We start from the raw sequence: 24,962 nt of genomic DNA, 5'->3' as shown, positions 1-24,962 counted from the left end.
TGTGGGGGGGGGATCCCTTTAGATCTCCCTTCAGATTTAAAAGGTTATTAATCATATCTTCGGTGTCGCATCTTCCCAGTGTAGCTGATCTTTTGCTGCCTGGGTAAACTATCACAAAGCTTTAGAGAACTTAACATTTATATTATCAACAAATTGTAAATACGACGTTTACATTGGCATTATTAATTTTTCACTTGGGTGTATGGAGGATTGTCAGCTGTCACTGAGAGTAGACCCCCCCTCTTTTAAACGATCTTTTAAATTTTGAGAAATGGAATACTGGTGTGTATTTTTTCTTTAAAGTACCCATTCCTGGAATCTGACTGGCCAACACCCTTCTGAAGTGGTACCATAATATTTGGTATACGGAAAAGAAAGTGTAGATAAAAAATCTTGGATTCTCATGTATCTGATACAAGTATCTTTTAATACAGTCTTTGCTGTGCTCTTGAGGATCCTTGTGATATTTTGAGCTCTGGTTGAATGATACGTGTCGCAGTTTAAATAATTTTCATAGTTAGAAATTATGAAATGCTCTGTTAAAAGCAAAGGGAGTTTTTATGTCCGTTGCAGTAATAGAAAATGCCTGACAAAGTAGGGCTTGGACAGATTCAAAGTGCTTGTACAAATGTGCTAAAGAAATTAGCAAAAAAAGTAATTCCTTTATCGTATTGGCTAGCTAATGTCCTGTCCTCGTTAGTTAGATCAATGAAATGTTGTGGTGTTTGTCAAAGAAAAAAATAAAAGTATTTTCGTTTATAATGACAGTTAGAAAGAATGTGGACCAGCGTAATACTTTGAGTTTACAGCTTGTCCAAAGTCATTCATTATTAATACTATTAGTAATATCTTCGGTAAAGGCTTTGATGCATAAAATATTTCTGCATAATTAAAATATTTATGATAAAGGTAGGTTGTGTACTTTTGTCCAACTGAGCAATCTTGCTTTCATAAAATATACCAACTTTTTAATGACTGATGATTAACATGCTGTAATACACAGTTTAAATTTAAAAGCTCAAATGCTGTACATGAGAGGTTAAGCTTTATTGGCTCGTCCTGGCGGTTTTACAAGGTGATTCCGGATACTTTCCGGCATGACGTCAAATACGCGATACACTTCGTGATACTGATGCGACACGCCCACTGCAGTATACCGCGAAATACCCCACCTGTTTTGAATGGCTGCATCTGTATATATATAGTATTTGTGAATAGCGTAATCTCAAATATTTTATTTTTATCTTTGCTCCAGTAGCTCTGACTCAGTTTGGTTTCACATATAAAATGTCAAAGATAATTTTGGCTAATTTGAACATAAGCAATTATTGATTTACTTTAAAGTGCAATTACTCTGCAAAAGAAGCATGCCATGGTTTAGATATTCTTTGTAATTATTCTGCTAAGCAAAAGGCAAAAGGATCATGGTATACTCAGTTTAATATCCATTTCACTTGTAAAATTATTTTGATCAAATCTGCTCTCTTTAAAAACAAGCATGGGGACAGAAAGTTTTTTTTGCATTCTGTATTTTATGTTATGAAGAATTCCTTTTGAATTATTTTATCTGATAGAAAGTAAAATTGTGTTTTTGTCTGGCCAGCCCTAGAAATAACTGCAATTGCAGTTACTGTGCCACCAGGAGAACCTCTGATTTCTGTAAATAGACTCAGTAGGTGTCTATTTGATTATTAGGCAATTAGTGATAGGTTAAAAAGTGTATGATCTCACATTGGGTTTAATAAGTGGTGCATTTTGTATACAAAGGGCATGATTTTGCATGCTGCAAAATCCTTTGTGCTTAGCCTAGAAAAAAGATTACTATAAAAATTCTGTTACTTCACTTTGATGGTCATTGAGTGCACTGATCTCTGTGACTTCCTATTGAAAGGTGCAGGGTCTGTCACAATAGTGTTCATTAACTATGTATTAAAGAAACCTGCTAAATAGCTTTAAACCTAAGCCATTTTTAACCTTTTAAATGGGTTTATTTTACCAAAACATGGGCAAGAATGGTGGCATAGTGGTTATCATTGCTGACATACAGTGCTGGGGCCCTTTTTGTTCAATTCTGGCCCTGGAATGCTATCTGGATGCAGTTTGTATGTTCTCATCGTGTTTATGTTGATTTTTATTAATATAAATCATATATCTTAGCATAGTTACATTTTAAAATGCAAATATTTTATATTCTTCACAATTGTCTAGGCTGTTATACTGTATTAAATCTGACTATGTGGCTTATTAATTGATTTAATGTAAATTACCAAATTCTCTTAACTGTTTTTAAGATGGTCTTGCAAATTCACACTTTTATTCTCACCCATGTTTAAATGTTTCCTTAATATACAATATGTCACATATTCTTCGCCAAGCATTAATTTATTTGCTGTATAATATATTTGATACATTGTTTCATTAACAAAACTTAGCTAAATCAAACTTTGCATGATGTATGATGATTGACCTTCTAATCCAAGAAAATGTCATTTGTGAGCATTGTTGGCTGGTTACTACAACAGCAACATAGAGTAGTTAGTTGGCATGTCCTATAGGAAGACTACAAGCTGAGGACAGGAGCCCTTTATAAAGATTTTGTACAGAGAAGACTTGACTCTACTTATTATCCTGCATGCAGCTTTTAAATATTTGATTTCTTACATTAGCAATACAATGGATTTACTTCAAATGGCTTTTAAGCCAGTTTTAACTTGGAGAATCTCAGATGAAAATAATGACTCTAAAACTGCTACATAAGCCTTAAAAGAGCACTGTTCTGAAGGATCAACATAGGGATTTCTTAATTCAAACAGCTAAGAAAATTAAACAATTGCATCCACCCAATAAATTAAATATAGATTATGACATTTTCTGCTAGCATTGTTATACTATAAATCATTTCACATTTATGACTTTTCACTTTAATTTACTTGCCATAATCTACACAACTACCTCGGAAACTGGTCTACCAAAGTTAATTGATTCTCAGGTGTCAAAAAAGTAATTAAAATACTTTTCACACTGTTATGGCAAAAAAGAGTCAAGTTAATTTAAGAAATATCTATGTTTTAAATATCACTATCACATAATGTTTGACCCAAGAAAAAATGAATTGAAAGAAGGTTGTATTATGTGTTGTAATTAATTAATTTGTTGTATTGGACTGAATTGCAGTAACTGTGTCCCCATTCATTTTAGTCTTGAAAATAATTGTAATCTTAAATGATGCTTAAGCAGGAAACCAATCTAAACTGCTCAAAAATGTACTTTCCAGTGTTCCCTTTGCAAAATAAACCTGGTTCTAAACTAAGTTGCCTCATACCTAGTGTCTCACCTTGTAGTTTTGTCTTGACAATTTTGCCACAGGGCTTTGTGGCACTGACGGTGTCAGGACAGGTGGCATCTGGTAGGGCTCTTTTCAGGACCCCCGTACGGTTCTTCTTGCCAGTGGACATGTCACAATCCCCCCATGCCTGGAAGTCATACTTGCATTCACCTGCCAGGGGCAGGAAAATAAGTTCTATGACATTGGTACAGAATACATATACAGATATACAACAATGTACATTTCTGTGTTTAGAAAGGGGCTGAACGATAGCAAGTTAAGTAGGTAGTGATTGAGATGTGGGTGTCTATAGGCTGTTTTCATGGATTTTGTTTGGTATGTGGGTGGTGGGTGATTCCCATGTGGGTGAGTATTAGGAATTTCTACTGTAGTTCCCTATTGTTTTTGTCGGCCTTGGCAGAATTGCTGAGGCTAGTTAGTGAGTTAAGTAAGGCTTGTAATGTTCATATTCGAATCCTTACATGGATACTTTATTGTCCACTGCTATGGAAATTTGTCTTTATTAGCAGCACCAAAAGAAATAATGCAATATATTTCAATTTCTCCTCTTTCATTTACATAACCTATAACAGTTAACTGCTACTCTGGGATTCTTATCATCCCTGCTCCAGAAGCAGGAAAAGTGTGAATTTTCAGACAGTAAGTTCTCATTTGTTTTATGAGCAAAACAAAATGAGGCCTGTTTAAAGTTAATGTTGAGGTCTTGTATTGACAAACACTTTCTTGGTTAGAATGATGCAAAAAGTACTATAGTTTACCTTTCAGAAATTACACCTATCTGATTTGAAATCAGCCCAGTATTCAAGTATCCATTAAGTGTTTTTAAATGAGTGCTGGCAAGTGTATTGAGATCACTTCATGGATATAAACAATTTTGACTCATTGAAGGACAGAATATAAAGCTTCTTTCTATGAGGTAGCCATAAGGCATAACATAACAAAAGTATGTCTTCTACAGTGTAGTTTGTACAATGATGTGAAATAAATATTAACCAGAGAAGCAAATCTATCCTGTAACATACCATATAATACAGTCTAGGATACTGTAATGACTGATACTCCTGAATGTGTAGTTCAATCAAATTAAGGCTTAACTAAGATTGTCTTTCTTCAGCAGACTACCTTACATGTCAAGTGAAGTATTTAAAAAGAGTAGGCAAAAATGAGGCCCTTTCAGAAGTACGAAAGTTCAAAGAGGTGCTTTCTGGTATTTTAAAATATAATATATGATCTGCAAAGTTTGAGAATGCTGTTTGTCATTTTATTTCAAATTGAAATGCTTCGGTTTGTTTATAGAAAGAGATTTTTACTCCTATAATCATCTTAAAGTAATGTTTTTTTCTCAGTGTTTTCATAATCCTTGTTTCTGGGATAATACCCCATATTCCAAGTGTCTTCTGACATTCTGAAGCAAACTCAAGTTGCCTGGTAAATGAATAGATCATTTGCTATACTTTAAAATGACAAAGGATACATTTTTATTTTTATTATTTTCCATATTTTCAATATTTGACAATAAACCATTTTGCAATGAAGGAAAAGTAGCATGATTATTAAATGCACATGCGGTGCCTCACTGGAGCGAATAGCTCTGTTTTTTACACAGCACTAGTGACCCACAGTTCAGTTCATAACTCTTAAAGACCTTGTATCCCAGTTCATATGAATCCTCTCTGCAGCTGATCTAATATGCCTAGTAATTCATATTTCCACCTTGCTGCTGTCATGCTTACTTGCTTCCTGATGTTTGGTTTCCACAGGAATGGCGGACACAGCCTTGCCGTTCACTTGATTCTTACAGCCCCATGGGCTCATTTGAAATCTCAATTTCCCAGTCCCCACAAGCTAATACATCTGCTTCATTTTCAAATTGCCAAGCAGCCAGCTAACCCTTTAATCTTGGAATACCAAGGGAAGAGATAGCCCACGCATTACAAGTTCTCAAAGGTCTCCTTCTTAAAGTACCAAAAAACATGTATACCATCACAAAGAATATACTGTATGTAGTTTGGAATTTTAGTAACTTCTCCAAGAAAGTTTTTTTTTTCTATTTGTCTCTTAACTTCTATCAGCCTAGTTTTGGCTTCTGCTATGTATGACTTATTTAAGGAGTAAAATTAAGTACTGTACAGATCCAGAAATTAACTCTTCATTGTTTTCTAGAGGATCTTTGTGCAATCAGTCCACACAGTTTGTATGCACTACATGTGTACCAGTATATTCTACTTTTTGAGAAATTGGTAGAGGAACATGTTAAACTGACATTCAAAAATTGTTTTTAATCTACATTCACCTTAAGAAGATAGAGGCATTTTGAAGAAGAGCCTAATTTTGAAGGCATGTCATGCAGAAGTTAGCATAGAAAGTTAGCATAGAATTTTGGTACAGTATATTAGTATTAAAATTAATCAAAATTAATATTTTGATTAATATATTTTCTTCTTGCTCCTGACATTTCTCATTAAGAATTAAACAACCATAAACATATTACTCCAATGGCAATAAAAGTGCAAGTCATTAACTGTTGAACACCTGTAGGAATTATCACAACTTTGTCTAAAAATTATTAATATTGACAGTGACAGGTATCAGCACTGCATGGACATTTTTACAAGCTCTCACCCTGCTCTAGCCTATCAAATCTATTGGAAGAGAGAAACTGTCATTTTGAGATGCCCTTGTACTTAAACTGTCAAGACCCTTGGGCCCAACGTAAAAAAAAATAGAGAGAAAATAAGTGCCAGGTTGCCCTGCAATGGTATTCCCCTGCAGTTAGTGAGCAGGCTAAGTGTTGGCATCAAAGTAGATACAGGTAGTACAATGCTCACTCATCAACCAGCATGTTTATATAGCAAACAAGTTATTTCTGAAACAAGTGACAAGAAAAGTGTAGTTTGATGACCCGGGAAATTATTTAGCTCTCAGATGGGCAAAGCAAATTGATCCACCCGTTCAGGAGGAAGGTACCCCATTATGTTATTGACAATAGAGAAAAATGGGTAGGTAAAGTGGGTTATGAACCAGATTAGCACTGCAAAAGTGAATTAGTAACAGCACAGTAGGTTCAGTTTCTGCCTCTGAACAGACATTCCCAGAGCAGTTGTATTCAGTTGTATTCTGTTTCAATATAAATGTTATAGAGACCCCACATAAAGGGCAATTAATGTGCATGAATGCTCCGCCACCATGGCAAAAGTAAAGGCATCCTAGGTTTAGTGTTGCACACTCCAACCTGCAGAGCTAGCCCTATAGTTAGCACTAAGCATACTTTAGGTGAAAGGGTTGCACGACTGCCTTCCCATGTGGCTGCCAGCCGTTTTATTCTAACAAACTGTAAGACTAGTATACCCTTCTTGGCCTGTCTAAATGATATAAATCTGGTGTTACACATTGGAGAGGTATGATGATATTTTATTACTCTAAAACCTGACCATTATAGTGTTAATGTAATGAAAAAATTACAAATGTTTAAACTCAATTGTGAAAATTCATTGGAATATTGGGGTATACGGACATACTGTATAAAGTATGTACAGTTTTTGCTTTCATATGTAAAACATACTCCACACATTCAAAACAAAAAGTAAGACGTAAATACATAATTCATATGGAACAAAAATAGAAAAGTTGTGATCTCATAAGTATTCAATTACCATTTACTGTGGCAAACCCAAATTAATTTAGGTGCATAAAATTGATTTAATGAGCCACAAAATTAGTTCAGTGGCCTCTGTGAGCAATAAAAGGGGTTCACATGACTTCAGAATAAATACATCTGCTTCTGTGTGGTTCTTCAGTCAGGTAGTAGATTCAACCATGAAGACCAAGAATCTTTCAAAACAACTCAGCTGCAAAAAATACAGCATGCAGAAAACACAGCTGCAGAAGAGCATAGACCAGAATAAGGGTATAAACATTTAAAAATTACTGATATTCCTTTGAAAATGGTGAAGTCAATTAGTAATAAGTGAAAGGTGTATTGCACTACATCAGAAACTGCCTACATCAAGTTGTCCCTCCCAGCTGAGCAACCATACAAGGAGAAAACAGTTAGGGATGACACTGTGAGGGCAGCAGCTACTTTATAAAAGATACAGAGTGGAATGACTGAGAGGGAAGATAATGTTTGTGAGTCAAACCTAACTTGTATGCAAAGTGGCAAAAAGGAAGCCATTACTGAAAAAAACCTATCTCAAATTCTGCATGGAGTTTCTAGCAAAGCATTTAAATGATGTTGCATACATGTGACTATATTTTTAAGGTCAGCAATACAGAATTGTAAAATAGGAATTGTGTTCTAAATGCAAAATATGCTGTCTAGTGCAAACAACCCAGAGTACATCACTCAGTCAACACTATCCATCCTATTATGCTTCTCAAGACTGATTAGAAAAGAAGTAGCAAACTTCTAATAAATATTATATGAATAAAATTCAATAAAACTTTCAGAAGAACAATGATCCATAGCATAATGCCAAAGCTACACTGGAGTGGCTTAATAATAAGACAATGGATGTCATTGAGTAATTCAGTCAAAATCCTGCCTTATATTCTATTGAGAATCTGCCAAGAAAATGGGCAAACATTGCACCAAAGAGTGCAAAGTCTGTAGAGACCCAAACCTATCTGCAGCTGTAATGGCATCCAAGGGTTCTGAATACTTCTGCAAGGCAATGTTCCTATCATTAAGACTGACATTGGATCAGAAGCATACAAAGACTTAATGAAAAAAACTTACCCCCAAACTGTTTTTTCCAGTTACAAGGAATCTTGCACTTCTGAGTTTTGATAGTCTGCTTACAGTCATTTCCTGTCCTAGTTCCCTCTCTTGTCCCAAGACCACAATCCCCAACGTTGGCCACACAGACGCTCCACTGCCACTCTCCACAGTCTGACTTCCTCTCCTTCTTCCCTGTGTATACAGTACATATGGAGATCAATCTTTTTCTGTTTAAGAAAAGTATTCAGAGTCTTTTCTTTGCTGTAGCTCTAGGTCATGTTTCATACAGTATTTTTCACAGGTAAAGTGCCAATTGTTAGAATGATTACATTTATTTTTCTTAACCTCAGATGTTAAGAAAAAAGATTCAGTTTATTGCTGTACTCCTCTGGTCATGATAAATTAACTGATATTGCATGTGGAACTGTGCATAACATTTAAATATCAGTTTGGGATTTATCCCAAATAATAAATGGAGTAAATCTGTTGTTTCTGCTTCCCCTTAAAAGACAGTCAGGAGTCTGTCTCAGTTTTCACTTAGCTTTGTATCACACATTCCTACAGTATATAACACAGTATAGATTACATAGTAGCCCTTGTGTCCAGCGATTCTTCCATTCCAGGTCAAAGTATGTCCACCTTATAAAATACTTTAGCTTCAGAAGGTAAAGTATGTAGAAAGACAGAGTTCTTGGATAGTCTTTCATTCCCTCCTATTAAATCAACTGTTGAATCAGTTTCTCTGGTTAGGTTGTCTTAGCTTATATTCTTATTAGACTAATTGGAAACACTAACTCCATTAACTCCATTCTCAAGAAGAATATATCAAAATATTTATATAGAAATAAGTTCCCTTGCAAAAATATTTGAACTCTGTATTTTTAAGGTGTAAAGATACAATTCAGTTAGAAGGAGAAAATGTTTTCTGTTAAAATTAAAGAACAATAGAAAGGGAAACAGTATATACAAAGTAGAAGTAGAATTCAAAGGAACAAGTAAAGGTTTATTCCATGCTGAAAAGAGAAAAAAAGGAACACAACATTTTGGCTGTGGAGCCTTCTTCATGTGACCTGAAGCATGCCGATGAGCCACCTACTTGAATTAATTTAGAATTACAGACATACAGTACATTTACCATTTGTAATAAACTACTAGTTTAGTATCAGTCCCATCTGTGTCTCCAGATATTAATACAGTATATGTTTTGCTAGTAACATTATTTTTCTGCCTTTTCATTAACTATTTGCTAACCACATCATCTCCGTACTATGACACTGATAATACCGGGCATAACTGGGGTGAGGACTGTACATATTTTCTTTCGGAACTGTGAGTGCTGTTTTGCATCGAGGCTTCTACTTTAAGGTTCAATATTTAGTAGTTCTTCATACTAGTTAAGACTCTTTGCATCTTGTGTTGGTAAATAAATCAACTTCACCTTGTTTCTCTGCTTTGCCAATGTCTCCTGCCATTGCTGTGAGAACCAAAAGAGCCACCACCAGAGCTCCTATCATCCACTGCTGATGGTTCTGCATTCTGGGGAAATAGCAGAGAAAATATTACATGGTTACACGATAAGGTGGTAAAAGCAATGGACAAAACCATACTTACTGTATGTTATTTTGGGAAACCTACTGCATTAGAATTGGGAAATGTTTGGTATAATTATAGTACAATCAGTTAACTGAGCAGATAAAAACAAATGTTTAAAAGGTGGACAACAAAAATAATACATTTAAAACTAAATTTAAATTAAATAAGTCAAATAAATAATTAATTTGAATCTTTATGTTATTAACTTTTGTTCTAGGTTTTATTGTGATTTTTTTCACCCTCCTTTTAACTTTATAATCCTTAAATGAGGCATTTGTGCTAACAAGGAATGATATGACCTATGGAGTTCATATGTATTATATATTTTACATTAATGTAAAACAGCAAAAAATATTTAATATATTTTGTATGCTAAACACTTACATAGGCTTTATTGCATGTTGTAGGGACAAGGTCTATTATTTCACTTAGAATTAAGTGTTATTAAATATTTCTGTGCCTTGACCAAGTAGCTGAACAATGTAAGAATATATAGTGCAAGTGGGTCCACCAACATTCCAGTCACCCAGGGGAGGATCCACCAATAATTGATCTGTTAGGTAGGTACCAGAACCAAACTTGATAGTATCTTGGCCAATTACCAACCGGTGATGTCACCCCATATAAACAAGTCATTTTTTTCTCCAGTTAACTCATTAATCTGAAGATCTCTCCCTAAACTGGCCAACTGACTTTTATGACCAGATAACTACAAACATTTGAACATTTCTCCAAGACACCAGGCCAAGAGAGTGAGTCATTTAGAACAGAATATATACTCTCTGAAACAGAAGAAATCTTGTGTTTGTTTATTATTATTCAAATCCACTATTATTTTCCATGATTAATGAAATTAGACCACTTGACTCTTTCTTTTTGTTGACATCCAGAATTTTCTGAATAAAGCTATAGCAAGGAATAAACTGAGTTTCCCTTTTGTCTTTTGTCACAAGAACCTCAAGAAAGCAAACTGCGTACAGCCAGTTTTAAAGACCAAAGCCAGTAGAGTGCTACTTTAACAAAGCTGCCTGAGGCCAATGTAAGTGCTAGGCAATGTCAGAAAAGCACTCTCTTTCTCCTGTATTGGGACCCCCAGCACCAAGAACCTGCTATGGAAATCCAGCCAGTTTAAACTCATCAAGGACTAGGCAATGGATTGTTAAGTATAACCTCATTAGGCACAATTCTCAACAATTATTGTTACAAATGCATGTTTGATGTTTAGTTCCCAATAGTAAATGCATATTTACTTGTGTCTGAAAATTTAAATGTGATTTAGTTATAATAGACTGTTATAATAGACTATAAAACCTACAAGCTAGACTGTTAAACATTAGGAAAACATATACCTGAAGCCATTATAGTATAGTTTGTATGTATATTGTTTGGCTTTGTGCTTTGGATTATTGTCTTTCTGGAAGATTTTTAGGTCTAAAACAAGCTAACTTCTAAGAAAAACTAGTACTTTTCTCCATCTATTCACATCAGTTTTTACAAGCTTCACAGTCACTGTTTTTTTAAACAATATATTTATTGGTTTTTCCATATTAAATATGAAATGAGAAATATTAACATGTACAAACAACAACAAAAAGGAAAACAACAATAAAAAGGAAGAATGTGATAAAACATCCAGACAGTTTGCACATTTACAAATAGCTTATACAATGGCAGTGATTCAAAACACAAGTTACATAGGTGTTCGTTTTTTAACATAGATACATGTTGTATATATATCTTAAATGTATTACCTTTCATAAAGTAGTTCCCCTAATTTAAGCCTTTACTCACCTTATCTCTAGATGTTACCCCTATGATTCTCTAGAAAGTTTAGAAATGAATCCCATATCTCTCTGAATTCTCTCATTTTTGATTTAAGGAGATAAGTAATCTTTTCCAATGCAAGGCATGAAGTCATCCCCTTCAACCAATGTGACACACAAGGACTTTCTTCCTGTCTCCAAAAATAGGCTATCACTCGTTTTGCTTCCAAAAGGCAGATGGTTACCAATGAACACTCCTTTTTAGTTATCCTAAGCTGTTCTGGATATATATTAAGAAAGCATAATTAAGGGTTAGGAGGCAATTTCATACCAATAATCTGTGAAACTACATGCAATGGCTGCTTCCAAAAACCCTGAACTTTTAGACATTCCCACATGCAGTGAAATAATGCACCTTTGTTATCTTTCCATTTAATACAGAAGTCAGGAATATTAGGATTGAATTGATGAAGTTTATGTGGTGTGATATATAATTTTCCTATCCACTTATACTGTTAGAGTTTTAAGCTAGTATTAACAGTCTTAGTCTGAGCTTTTAAACAAGTTTCCCTCCACTCTTCCTCAGATATGTCTTCTTGTATATCTTTCTTCCAAGATTGAAGCCTACAATCAAACGATTGATCTAATGAGTGATTCTGCTTTGAGAGGATATAACTTCTCAGTTGTAGATACTTAAAAAAACTGGGTTTTTGGAATACTGTAAGTGTTTCTAAGATCCTCAAAAGTCATGTTATATACCCATCTTTATAAATATCTGATACCTGCTTAATACCTAGATTTGACCATAATTTTAAATCCTGGATCAGACTTCCTAGGACAAAAATCTTCATTACCAAAAACAGGAGTAAACTGAGATATCTGTGAAGCCTCCCCTAAATATGAAAGGGTTTCGTGCCAAACAGATAATGCATTTTTAAGAAAAGGATTTTTTGTGTTTTTCAAGTTTTTACTATCAGATAAAAAAAAGATATAGATTCAGTGGGATCTTAGCTATTGATTGAGATTCAATCAGCATCCAAGCAGGTGGTGAATCTGTGTTAAGATAAAACCTAGCAGCCTGGATCTGTGCTGCCCAGTAGTACCATTTTAGATTCGGTAATTGTAGCGCTCCACTCTCATATGGTAAATACAGTAAAGACAAACTGAGTCTAGGATGTTAATTATTCCAAATAAAATTTGTGAATGCTTTCTTCAATAAATTAAAAAAAGAAGGAGGTGGGTAAAGAGGGATTGGCTGGAAAAGATACAGAAACATTAGGTAAAACTGACATTTTAATTATATTGATTCTCCCAATCAATGATACGGGCATTTTGGTCCACCTATTTATTGATTCTATTACTGATTCTAATTTTTTGGGATTATTTGTTGACTTCTGGGGTAATGTTATAAAATAAGATCACTTTATTAGCCATTTACAATTTCTTGCATTAGGAATTTGTCTTTTCACATACCCCAGCTTGCTCTCCAAGAGACACAGACACACAGACAGAGAAGCTTAGGGTCCAAGCACAGGGTCAGCCATTGTACAACACCACTGAAGCAGTTGGGGTTAAGGGTCTTGCTCAGGGGACCAACAGAGTAGGATTCCTCTGCCAACCACAGGATTTGAACCAGCAACCTTCTAGCCACAGGCACAGATCCTTAGCCACAGTGCCACTGCTCCTTAATGCCTAAATAAGTAAAACCCTCCTTGCATACCACAAAAGGGGTTTGAATTGGTGGATGACCTCTCTCATTCTCATATAAGAACATGAAAGCTGATTTATTGTTATTTATCTTATATCCTGAAAAGAGCCCATATGTTTTAATCAGATCTTAAAGAGAGGGTATTGAATGATTTAAGTTTGTAAGAAATAAAATTATGTCATAAGCGTATAATGCTATCCGATGTTCTACATTACCTATATTTATACCATTAATGCCATGGCCAATGGTTCAATGGCTAGTGTAAACAGCAACAATGACAAGGAACATCTTTGTCATGTTCCCCTGCTGAGATTAAAAGTTGTAGATATCAAACCATTGGTTAGAATTTCAGCGGATTGGTTATCATAAATTACTTTAATCCATTTGAGAAACCCTCTTCCTATCCCCATTCTGGATAGAACCTCAAACAGGTACTGATGCTCGATCTGATCAAATGCTTTATCTGCGTCTAATGATAAAACTGCATTGTCAGGCACCCCTTTCTTTCATCATACAATGTTGAGTACCCTTCTAATATTGTGGAATGCTTGCCTATCCTTAACAAATCAATTTTGATCACTATGAACTAATTGAGGCAAAAGATTCCCTAGTCTTTTTGCCAAAACTTTACACAAAATCTTTGTGTCATTATTGATCAGTGAAATGGGTCTGTATGAACCCTGTTCTAATAGTGATTTTCCGGGTTTTATTAACAGTGCAATTTATGTACGATTAAATAAAAGAGGTTGAATTCCATTTTTATATGACTCTTAGTACTTATATGTCTATAAGCGGCTGAATTAGTTAACTTTTAAATATTTTATAGATTTCTATAGGGATGCCATCGGACCTTGATTTCTTTCCTCCATTCATATTGACAACAGCTTCAGACAGTTCATCAACCTTTAAGTTATCCTCTAAATATGCAACTAAATCCTCCTCTAGATAAGGAAACTCCAGAGTATCTAAAAAGTTTGACTGCTGGGGCTGGCAGGCCTCTGAATATTCTGAACTACAGTATATAGAGTCTCATAATAACATTTAAATGCATTATTTATCTCTGTTGGTTCAGCTGTAAGATTTCTGTCATTAGACTGAATGGCACTTATTGCACTCTCTGATTGTATCTGTTTGATGTGCCAAGCCAATAATTTGCCAGCTCTTTCTCCCTGTTCATAATAACTTTGTTTCAGTCGCAGTAAACCTTTTGCTGCCTGATTCATTGATAATTCATTATAGAGGGTTTTACTTTATTCAATTCAGGAATGAACTCAAAGGAGCTATTTGAAAATATCTTCTAGTTCTTTTACTCTGTTCTCTAATCTTTTCATTTCAAGTTGGGAGGCTTTAAATTTAGAACTCATATAGCTAATCATTTGACCTCTAAGAAAAGCTTTAAATGCTCCCCAACTCACACAAGCTGAAGTTTGAGTTGTATTTACCTCAGAAAAGAAATCTATTTGTGCTTCCAAAAATTTTAAAAAGTCCAGATCTTTCAACCATGTTGTTTGAAAACGCCACCTAGAAAGTCCTTTGAGAGAGCTTGGACATAGAAAGTTAAATGAAACACATACATGGTCTGAAATAATTATGCTGTCATACCAGCATTTTGAAATTTTAGGTAATAAATCTTCAGATATCAAGAAATAGTCTATTCGAGAAAAAGTTTTTTAAGTGTCTGAATAACAAGAGAAAGCCTTGAGTTCAGGGTTTCTAAATCTCCAAATGTCCAATAGGTTAAAATCTTCTATACAGTGATGTAGCTTTCTTTGCTTGCTGATGAGATGTGTCGATACCAGTCAACCTCTTTTTCAGGGCAGAGGGTACAGTTAAAATCTATGATAAAATGACCTGGCAGTGAGGCCAGTATCAGGAATAATTTTCTGTAAAAGTTGGGATCATTATCATTTGTTCCATAAATGTTTACTAGATTAAGTTTAACAGAAAGCAGCTCACACTGGATATTGACATACCTCCCTAAGCGGTCACATATTTTATCTTTTACTTGTAGAGGAATTGATTTGTGTACAAGAGTAATGACTCCTCTTGCCTGAGAGTTACATGAAGCAATAAACACCTGTCCAGGCCATCTCTTGCGTACTCTATGTCCTCAGACATTAAATGGCTTTCCTGGAGAAAAACTATTTAAGATTTTAATTGTCTTATTCTATTCATAACATGCTTTAAGTTAGTAAGTTTATTTAAGCCTCTAACATTCCATGATGTAAACTGTATTTCAAAAGGTACCGCCATTGCAGCAACATAAATAATTTATTATAAGAATTGTACCATCTGTGCTACGCTCACTGCCGATAATAGTAATCCTACATTTTAAGATGTATTTAGATTTAGAACGAAGAACAAAATAAACCTTGCAAACACCCATAGAAAGAAAAACACAACCAAACAAAAAAACATTGGAACACAGAAAAAAAATACTTCCCCAATCAAGCTTTGCGACGATTCCACCCTACCCATTCCCTTTCCAGAAAGACCTGGTTATGGAGCCTGTCCAGTCCTTGTTCTTAAGGAACAGCTCTAGACTGTTTTAAAAGTCTGGGCTGAGTCCCTATAAATCAGATTTACTAAAAAAAACACTAAATGAAACAGATCAATAATTCGGTGCAATATCTTAATGAAAACCAGTTCAACACCAGTTCTTGAACATTACACAGAACACAAAGAATTTTAAAGTATACAGCATTATAAATTTAACAAGAAAGCAAATACTGTAGTCAGTATGACTTGAACTAAGATCAGCAAAGAACCTTTCTTTCAGTAGCTAAGCACTATACAATAAAATACATTAAGGCTATAAAAGAAACTGCAAAGTCATACTCATCCCTCATCTGTCACTTCCCGATTTTCATTTTTTAACTTCTGAACGAATTTCTGTGCCTCTGACGGGCTATCAAAGGTGCTACATTTTTTAATTGTACTGTATGTCACACAAAATATTGCAGGGTAGATGATTCCTTATCTGAGACCAGGGATATCAAGAGCCCAAAGTTCCTTCTTTGCCGGATCAAACCTCATCCGTTTTTGATGAAGCTCTGCTGAAATGTCCGGGAAGAACATTATTCGTTGATTTCCAACCATTATTGTCTCTTGCTTGTCACTGTAGTTAAAACATTTTATTATAACAACCCTTGGGAAGGATCTTGACAGGTCTTCGTTGATTCGACCAATTCTATGTGCCCTCAGAAATGACCAGTGGGACAGAAAAGACACCGTAGCCCAGCACCTCAGGGAGCCACTTTTGTAGAAAAGCACACGTCTTTACCCTCTTTCTTTTCTGGTAGGCCTACAAGTCGCAGGTTTGATCAGCAACAAAGATTTAACAAATCATCCACCTTTACAGTTAGTGCCTTAACAGTCTCATCCAGCTATTCTGCCTGACTTTGCAGAGCACTGATGTCATCCTCGTTGGTGCTAATTCATTCCTATGCTTTAGTTATCTGTGTAGTGTGAATTTTCAGCTCCCCTTGAATTCTTTGGATAGCGTTTAGGATGCTATCAGACCTTTCAGGAAAGTCCTCTTTCACAGAGTCCTCTTGCTGTCACTTCAGACTTACTCCCTCTTCATCGGCATTCCCTTTAGCCTCGCTCTGTGAGTCCAGTTTCAGCTGTTTTTGAGCTTGTTTGATCATTTTCGATGCCATATGTCTTAAGTCCATTATATAAACTGATATATACGTTTGAATGTCATGAAGTGGTTTTATTCAAATAATTAATTCAAAATATTATAGCAGGGCTCTGACTAACATCTGCTCATTTCTGCACCATAATCCGATCCCTCTCACAGTCACTGTTGATGAGAAAGCAGAACTACAGTGTAAAATAATAGTGACCGTTTATATATTTTAGATTTTATTAAATGGTGGATAGTAGGGATTGTATTAACTGGATGATGAACTGTGTTGTTTGCACTAGATTGTTGTTTTGCATTCAGATTACAATGTTCCCATTTTGTGTCATCTGACCCTTAAACAAATTGTTTACAATATACAGTTACCGTATATACAGTGTATATAATCACTTAAATCCTTTGCTAGAAACACCATGCAGGATTTGAGATTATATTTTCAGTAATGGTTTCTGTCTTTCTATTCAACCATGCAGGCTATCTTTTACTCATGATCTGTAGATTTTTCAAAGTAATTGCTTTGAAAAAAAAGTTAATTAAAACAGCTCTATTCCCTGAGTTGTTTTGAAATTTCCTTAGCTTTCACAGTTCAATCTTTGCTTGAAATTCACTACCTGATTAAAGAACAGTGACAAAGGTACTGTATGGAGCCATGTGAACCAATATTACTGCAAACAGACAGAGGCTATTTCTAATTTTGTGGCACATTAAGGTAATTTTGTGCACCTAATGAATTTACTTTTGCAATAGCAAGTGTTTCGGTACTTTTGCAATCTTGCTACTTTCAAATGAATTATCTGTTTACTGTGCATATTAAGTTTTATTTTTGTATTTGAATGCACAGAGCAGGTTATGTTTTTATAACAGATATTAATTGCTACTTCAGACTGCAATGACTGCAAGCTGTAAAGCAAAAAAATGTGAATACTGGGCAGGGGTGTGAATACTTTTGCAAGGCACTGTAACGGGTATTCTGGTAACAAAGGTCAAACGGCACTGAGATTCAAGCACTGGTACTTAACATCAGCATATACAGTAACACTTATGTCAAAGAGTCAGACTATTTTATGAGGCCTATGTTTCTATATACAGTACATCGATTTTCATTATCTAGAGCATACCATACCATTTCCCTATGGCAGTTACAGTATATACAGTATGACATTTCAGAGATCCCTGTACAATATACAGTATGCTCTGATACTACAAACAGTTAAAGCAGTTGAAACTCACAAGATAATAATCATGAATATCCTGGACCACAGTTAGATATTATACTACTGTGGAATTCAACAGGAATATGTAATTATAAGAACATACTTGAATAGTCAGCCTTACAACCACTAACCCACTGTTCAGTGGCATCTGAAATACAAAACTAGTAGTCCTGGAATTCATATGGCATTTATCCTGGTGAAAACACTTTTCTGTCAAAACATTAGACTATTTACATCTCTTGCTCATTGTGATAAAAATGATTAAGTGCATTTTATTAGTGGATTAACTGTTCAACTGTTGAAATCTAACACAATGAAAGGAACATGTGAAGGCAACTGAGCATGCAGTTGGTAGTCTTTATTTTACTAGGAATTATTATGAATCAAAGTTACTTTGTGAACTTAAAACTGTACCTTTTGGGGCAAAGCTATCTATTCATTGAAATGGCAATTACAACAACCAGAAGATGAATTTTCTTATAAATTGTAACAGCACAAGACCCTTATTTTAACAGTCCCCTTTCTCTCCCCCTTCTCTTTGCAGAATTCATTAAATGAACAACTGAGAATGCTCAATGTACAAATCTTTTATGTTATTCGTTATGGGCTTGGCTAAGACTGGATTGATATAGGCAAGAGGATGATGGCCTTAGAGAATAAGAGAAGAGGTTTAAAATTGCCTGTAGCAAAGATTTGTAGTTAAACATGAATGGAAATCATACAAAACGCTGTAATTTATGAAGCTATACATTCTCTCACTACTTTCCTGCACTGAGCACTATTCATCTTTGTGTTTTGTATAGTATTTACATTTTAAAAACCATCAAGACTCTCTATAGGACCAACAGACTGCAAATGGATGGATTTAAAAAAAGGCACAGCTATTCATTTAACTATTTGACTTAAAGCTTAAGATTATTTAATTAAAAAGTGAATTTAAATGTAAATCTTGTCACAATATTGGTCATATAATAATAATAATAATAATAGCTTACATTTCTATAGCGCTTTTCTGGACACTCCACTCAAAGCGCTTTTACAGGTAATGGGGACTCCCCTGCACCACCACCAATGTGCAGCATCCACCTGGATGATGTGACGGCAGCCATAGTGCACCAGAACACTCACCACACATCAGCTATCAGTGGGGAGGAGAGCAGAGTAATGAAACCAATTCATAGATGGGGATTATTAGGAGGCCATAATTGGTAAGGGACAATGGGAAATTTGGCCAGGACACCGGGGTTACACCCCTACTCTTTACAAGAGATGCCCTGGGATTTTTAATGACCACAGAGAGTCAGGACCTCGGTTTTACGTCTCATCGGAAGGACGACGCCTGTTTACAGTATAGTGTCCCCATCACTATACTGGGGCATTAGGACCCACATGGACCGCAGGGTGAGCGCCACCTGCTGGCCCCACTAACACCTCTTCCCAGGAGGTCTCCCATCCAGGTGCTGACCAGGCTCACACCTGCTTAGCTTCAGTGGGCTGCCAGTTGTGAGTTGCAGGGTGATATGGCTGCTAAAATAAAGCAGTTATTTCAGTTACTTTCATTCTGAGGATTGACAAATGGATTACAAAGTTTAAATTTTTGTTATACATACTCCAGAATGTTACAAAATGTTTTAAGAGAAGAAATGTCAGCAAAATATTTGAAATGAGTGAAAAATTCATGCAGTCTCCCTGAGACCAACATCAGTTAAACTAGGTGACCAATTCAACAGATTGTAATAGAACCATTACATCAATTTTTTACTGATAGGGATTGGCATGCAGAGCAATTCTCCAGGTCTGTTCTAGAGCAGTTCAATAACTCAAGGCTGGAAGAACACTTTTCTCTGTGTGGTGTCTCGGAGAATTTCCTCAACCCTGGAAGAATGGACAGATTTAATCATACACATTGCTATAGGTCCCACATGATGATGAGACATTAACATAATTTCAGTAAGAAAGGGACAGAGACTTCCTTTACTTTCAAGTCTCAAAAGGAGTACAGCATTTGGTAAAAGAGAATCAGCATGAGACTGAAGCAATTACGAGCAATCTTGTTACTTAAATGCTCTGCTGTGCTCAAATTACTGTAAAGGTACAGCACACTGGGGAATTCATTTCTGTTGCTCAATTTCAATTAATTATGAGTTGACTCCCTCGTATTCACATCACTTTGTAGTTTCTTTTGATTTTTTAAGTCTATAAAGAAGTAATTAAGTTTTTTTTCAATTAGTTGGGACACCAGATCCATGAAAATACAACAAACATAGAGTACAGTAGATTATGAAAAGCATAAAGCAGATTATAAATTCATTTGGCCTATTTTATCCTCCAGTTGTTAGATTATTTCAGACAGACATTTCTGTAATGGTCTTGCTAAATCAGGTTCCAGTCCTGTTTGAGAGTATTCTCCAATCCTTTGATCAAAAATAACAGGGTTAACATTTCTGCATTTAATTTTTAGTTTTATTTTGAGTTGTGAGACTAAAATGAAATTAGGGGTTATTTTTAAAAATTTAAACTAATTGACATTTTGTCAGTATTTCTGAACAAATGTCTTTTCTATGACATGCAACATCAGACAAGCATGTTTGCTCACATCTTCTTGCTTTGACAATTTCCTAAACTCAAAGGGAAGATCTGGTGAAAAAAAATATAAACTGTACCAAATTGGATCTCATGATGACAGATTTCTATCTCGTTGATACAATGAAGAAACTCTTCAAGGTGAAAACCTCAGTTATGACAACAAGGTTCAAGTGTTTGTGTAGGACGTTACAGGAGAACATTAGTTCTCCATGAGTTTTCTCTGAAATAGTTGAGGTACCACATGCATTATCTAGAATTTCAGGCAGAAATTCCAAGATTTATCACATGCTTGAAATCCTGGTGTCTACAAGGCCATATCACACTGCAACTCAGAACTGGCAACCCACTGAAGCCCAGCAGGTGTGAGCCTGGTCAATACGTGGATTGGAGAACTCCTGAGAAAAAAGGTTGCTGCTGGAAGAGATGGGGCCCTTACCCTGTGGTCCATGTGGGTCCCAATGCAGTGGGTCCATTGTAGTGACGGGGACTATATTGTAAAAAGGTGCCATCCTTCGGATGAGGCGTAAAACCAAGGTTCTGACTATCATTAAAAATCCCACAGAGTTTATTGAAAAGAGTAGGGGTGTAACCCTGGCATCCTGGCCATATTCCCCCATCTATAAATTGGCTCACTATGGCTTCCGTTGCATCATCTAGGTGGATGCTGCACATTGGTGGTGGTGGAGGGGAGTCCCCATTACCTGTAAAACGCTTTGAGTGGAGTGTCCAGAAAAGTGTTATACTGTATAAGTGTAAGCAATTATTATTATTAATTACAAGAGATTTTAGGTTTATGAGATGTTGGTCACTCTTCTTGAATCAATGGGATTTGTACAAGCAGAACCTTTAAGTCAGGCTTCAGGCTGCCATAGCACTGAAACTGCTTTGGTGAAAGTTGTGATCTCTATCGATACTGTTTTTGCTCTCCACTCTTGTTCTATTAGACCTTTCAGCAGCCTTTGAAACTGTAAACCAGTGTAGGTTTTAGTGACAATGCACTACAGTGGTTAAAGTCTTATCTTTCTCACAGACAACAATTTGATAGCCTTGGTCATTTTAAATTGGATCCTTACTCCTTATGTCCAAATAACATGAATAAGACCAAGATGCTTTTAATTAGCTATCCCCATTATTTATAATAACAATTAATAATTGCTCACAATTATATAGCAGGTTTCTGGACACTCCCCTACACCACCACCAATGTGCAGCGCCTGTTTACAGTATAGGGTCCCCATCACTATACTGGTGCATTAGGACCCACATGGAACACAAGGTGAGCACCCTCTGCTGGCCCTACTAACACCTCTTCCAGCAACAACCTTAGCTTTTCCCAGGAGGTCTCCTATCCAGGTACTGACCAGGTTCACATCTGCTTAGCTTCAGTGGGTTGTCAGTTGTGAGCTGCAGAGTGATATGGCTGCTCTGACCAGAGTCAAACTTCTCTTGTTGGCCTATAAGGTACTGCGTGATCTGTCTCCTGTGTACCCACACACCCCATTTTACTCACTTCATTCAGCTGATTCCAGGTTCCTTAACCATCCAAGGACTCCACCAATTACATGAGGGGATCTCTTCCTAACAATATTACTAATAAATTATTTGCTGGTGTTTTTTAATATTATTACTATTTTTTCTGCTCAATGTACTTTTTTTCACATGTATAATTTATGTAAACACCTTGAGAGTGCTCTGGATTTCAACGCAGGATTTCAACGCAGTACTGTATATAAGAATATAAATTGACATTGATTGATTGATAACAGTCAACATCTGAATCAATATGGAGTAAATGCAATGGAAAGGTATACTGGCAATGTAATTGAGAATTATATACAGAGTTCGGGGCAGGGTGCTCAATTAAAGGGAAATCAGTTGTATTAGACATTGCCCATACTGAAACATTGGTGATGAGGGTAATTGCTTTTTTTTAAGACCAAGCAGGCTAAAAACAATGAAAGTAAAAGAAAAAGCCTTAAACAACCAAGCCTGTAGAAACACATACCTAAATGCTAGGAGCATAAAAATAACATACTGGATTTAGAAGCTATAGCATTAACAATCTAGTAAACTAGTAAACTATTAAGCTTTGCAGAGATTTACAGTGACAGAGTGAATTTCAAAAGTGAGTATGGAATCTGCACTACAAATAAAATCTAAAACATTTTTGTTGGAAGTCATTTACAGAAATACTAGGAGCTAGAAATACTAGAAACGCAATTTTCATGTTTTCTGGCCTTTATGATACATGTGATTTTGCTGTTGTATTATAATTACATTTTTAAAATAATTTAAGCAAGAGACATTATCCAATCCATAAAAGCAAATAAATGAGCACAGTGACGATGATTATACTGAGGCAATTTATGGAATCAATAGTCCTTTTTTAAGTCTCTTACAAAAATTATAAAAATGTTCAGTTGAGACAGAAAATACCAAATAATTGGTGGACTAAGGCTTAACAGTTCATATAAAAATGACTGATATAATTTAACTGTATGGATTCTCCTTTTCATCAAATACAGAGAAGCTACATGATAGTTACTGATGTTTTAGAGGACAATCCAAAGTAACATATCCAGACTAATTCCTGGTCTGTAGAGAATATTGTACTTAAACACAAAGGGAGCTGAAACCTTTTAACTTGGATAAAGATTACATTAGACCTTGATTTGGAATTTTAAATCCTGAAAGATATTGACAAAATCAGTTCCTTGAACTCACTTTGCTGCTTTTTGCATGGGGTTTCAGCTCCTGGTCTATTTTACACAACAGAAGCCAGACTAGTCTGCTTTCCACTAAGAAGAAACTAAAATATAAATTCTCCTTAACTGTTTAAGATAGCCACACTGCCCAAGCACCTAATAGATCAGCAGACAATGGTAACCCCTTTACTTTGTTGCTATGGAGTTGAAAATGCCAATTATTCAACTAATCGGTTAAAGATTAAGATTAAGGACTTCACCTCAGTTAGTAGCTGCTTCATATGTTATTTCTTAAATACTTTTATTCTTCTTTCATGTTCAATTGGTTTCTAATACATATGCCTAATATTTCTATTTTGTCCTGGATCATGCACAGACTAAATTCTTACACCAACATTTGCTGTGATCAAGAAATATAGATACTGCCATGATTCAGTCTCATTTGACACAAAACAACATTTGCATATGTACTAATTAGTATTATTTGTTAATTTAAGAAATCATGTTCAAGATCTGGGAGGTGATAGATATATACAGTATGTGACTGGCACAGTGTGCAGAAGCTTGTAGCCTACTATGCCACCTACTGTGGCAATTTAAGGGTGCTCAGACACTTCTTCCTGCAAGAGATTTTTCGTATCCCTCAGACCCACCAATGCACCTAGACAGTAATACTACATAATTACTTTTTTTATTACTTTAGCTACTACTGTACATTATTTAACCATTAAAAATACAAGAATAGAAAAGCATCTTTAAGTGATGCACACAGAAATAAATGAATATCATCTAAGAAGGCTCCACAGATTAAACATTGTGTTTCTTTTCTTCTCTTTTTCATATGGAATAAACCTTTACTTGTTCCTTTGCATTCCTACGCATGCTGACACAGCTACCTACTTAAATTAATATCAGATTATTATCACCCAAAAAATGTTTCAGGAAAAGAAATTCAGCATTACTCAGTTCGGTACCTCAGTCTCAAATGATATGTCCCATTATACGCCCCCTATCGTGTCCCAATACAAAAATACAAGGTAGGGAGTAAAATATGATGACTGAGCCTTCCTCTGCTATGCAGAGGAATCCCTACCTCATTTCTGTGTCCTTTATAGTGTTAAGTGGTGCAAATCCTCTGTCCAAAATTATATAGACCCTATTTGTAGGGGCCTAATTTATTAACTGTTTGCAGTTTGCAGTTTGCAGTTTACCAGGTGTTAACAGCCTAAGGCCTCTTCCTTCTTTGTTCTGTTGCTCCCTCTCTGTCTCAGGTCTGGGTAGACCAGTTACAAAATGCTACGTCACTCTGACTCTGTGATAATTAATGGGCTTCTAAGCAAACAGTCGGATTAACTTTTTATTTTATTTACAACTGTCCTACAGTTTGCACCAGGAAGGCTTGGAGACAAACATGCCAAATCTGATAAAAACACTGGCCAGTATACTGTATGCATCTACTGTATAAAACCAATATAGCCTCCATGCTACTGCCCTACCCCCGCTATTTGTCACTCCATGACAATTATTAATTCCTCATTGACAATGAACATGATCATTATTTCTGTTTTGCCCTGGAATACAAACTGACTAAATTCTCCCACCTGTAGAAATCACTCAATGATCAGGTTCTTGAAGTGAGCAGGAAAGCTGACCTTTATGTATACATACAGGAGCACAG

The 24,962-nt window shown here is 35.6% G+C and overlaps 1 protein-coding gene across 3 annotated transcripts in view; it reads right to left on the bottom strand.

The window, feature by feature from the left end:
* The window catches only part of ptn (pleiotrophin), a 99,728-nt gene that overhangs the window by 8,083 nt on the left and 66,683 nt on the right, over nt 1–24,962 (bottom strand). For all 3 annotated transcript variants that reach the window (XM_015353017.2, XM_015353016.2, XM_006633685.3), the window contains 3 exons: nt 9,505–9,602; nt 8,085–8,258; nt 3,335–3,496 (listed from right to left, as the gene is read on the bottom strand). In XM_015353017.2, the coding sequence (XP_015208503.1) occupies nt 3,335–3,496; nt 8,085–8,258; nt 9,505–9,601 (433 nt within the window). In that variant the 5' untranslated portion in view covers nt 9,602. The remainder of the gene's footprint in view (nt 1–3,334; nt 3,497–8,084; nt 8,259–9,504; nt 9,603–24,962) is intronic.

This window comes from Lepisosteus oculatus, chromosome 7 (assembly GCF_040954835.1).
Source record: "Lepisosteus oculatus isolate fLepOcu1 chromosome 7, fLepOcu1.hap2, whole genome shotgun sequence".
Classification (NCBI taxonomy): Eukaryota; Metazoa; Chordata; class Actinopteri; order Semionotiformes; family Lepisosteidae; genus Lepisosteus; species Lepisosteus oculatus.
This window is presented reverse-complemented; position numbering and strand designations above follow the sequence as displayed.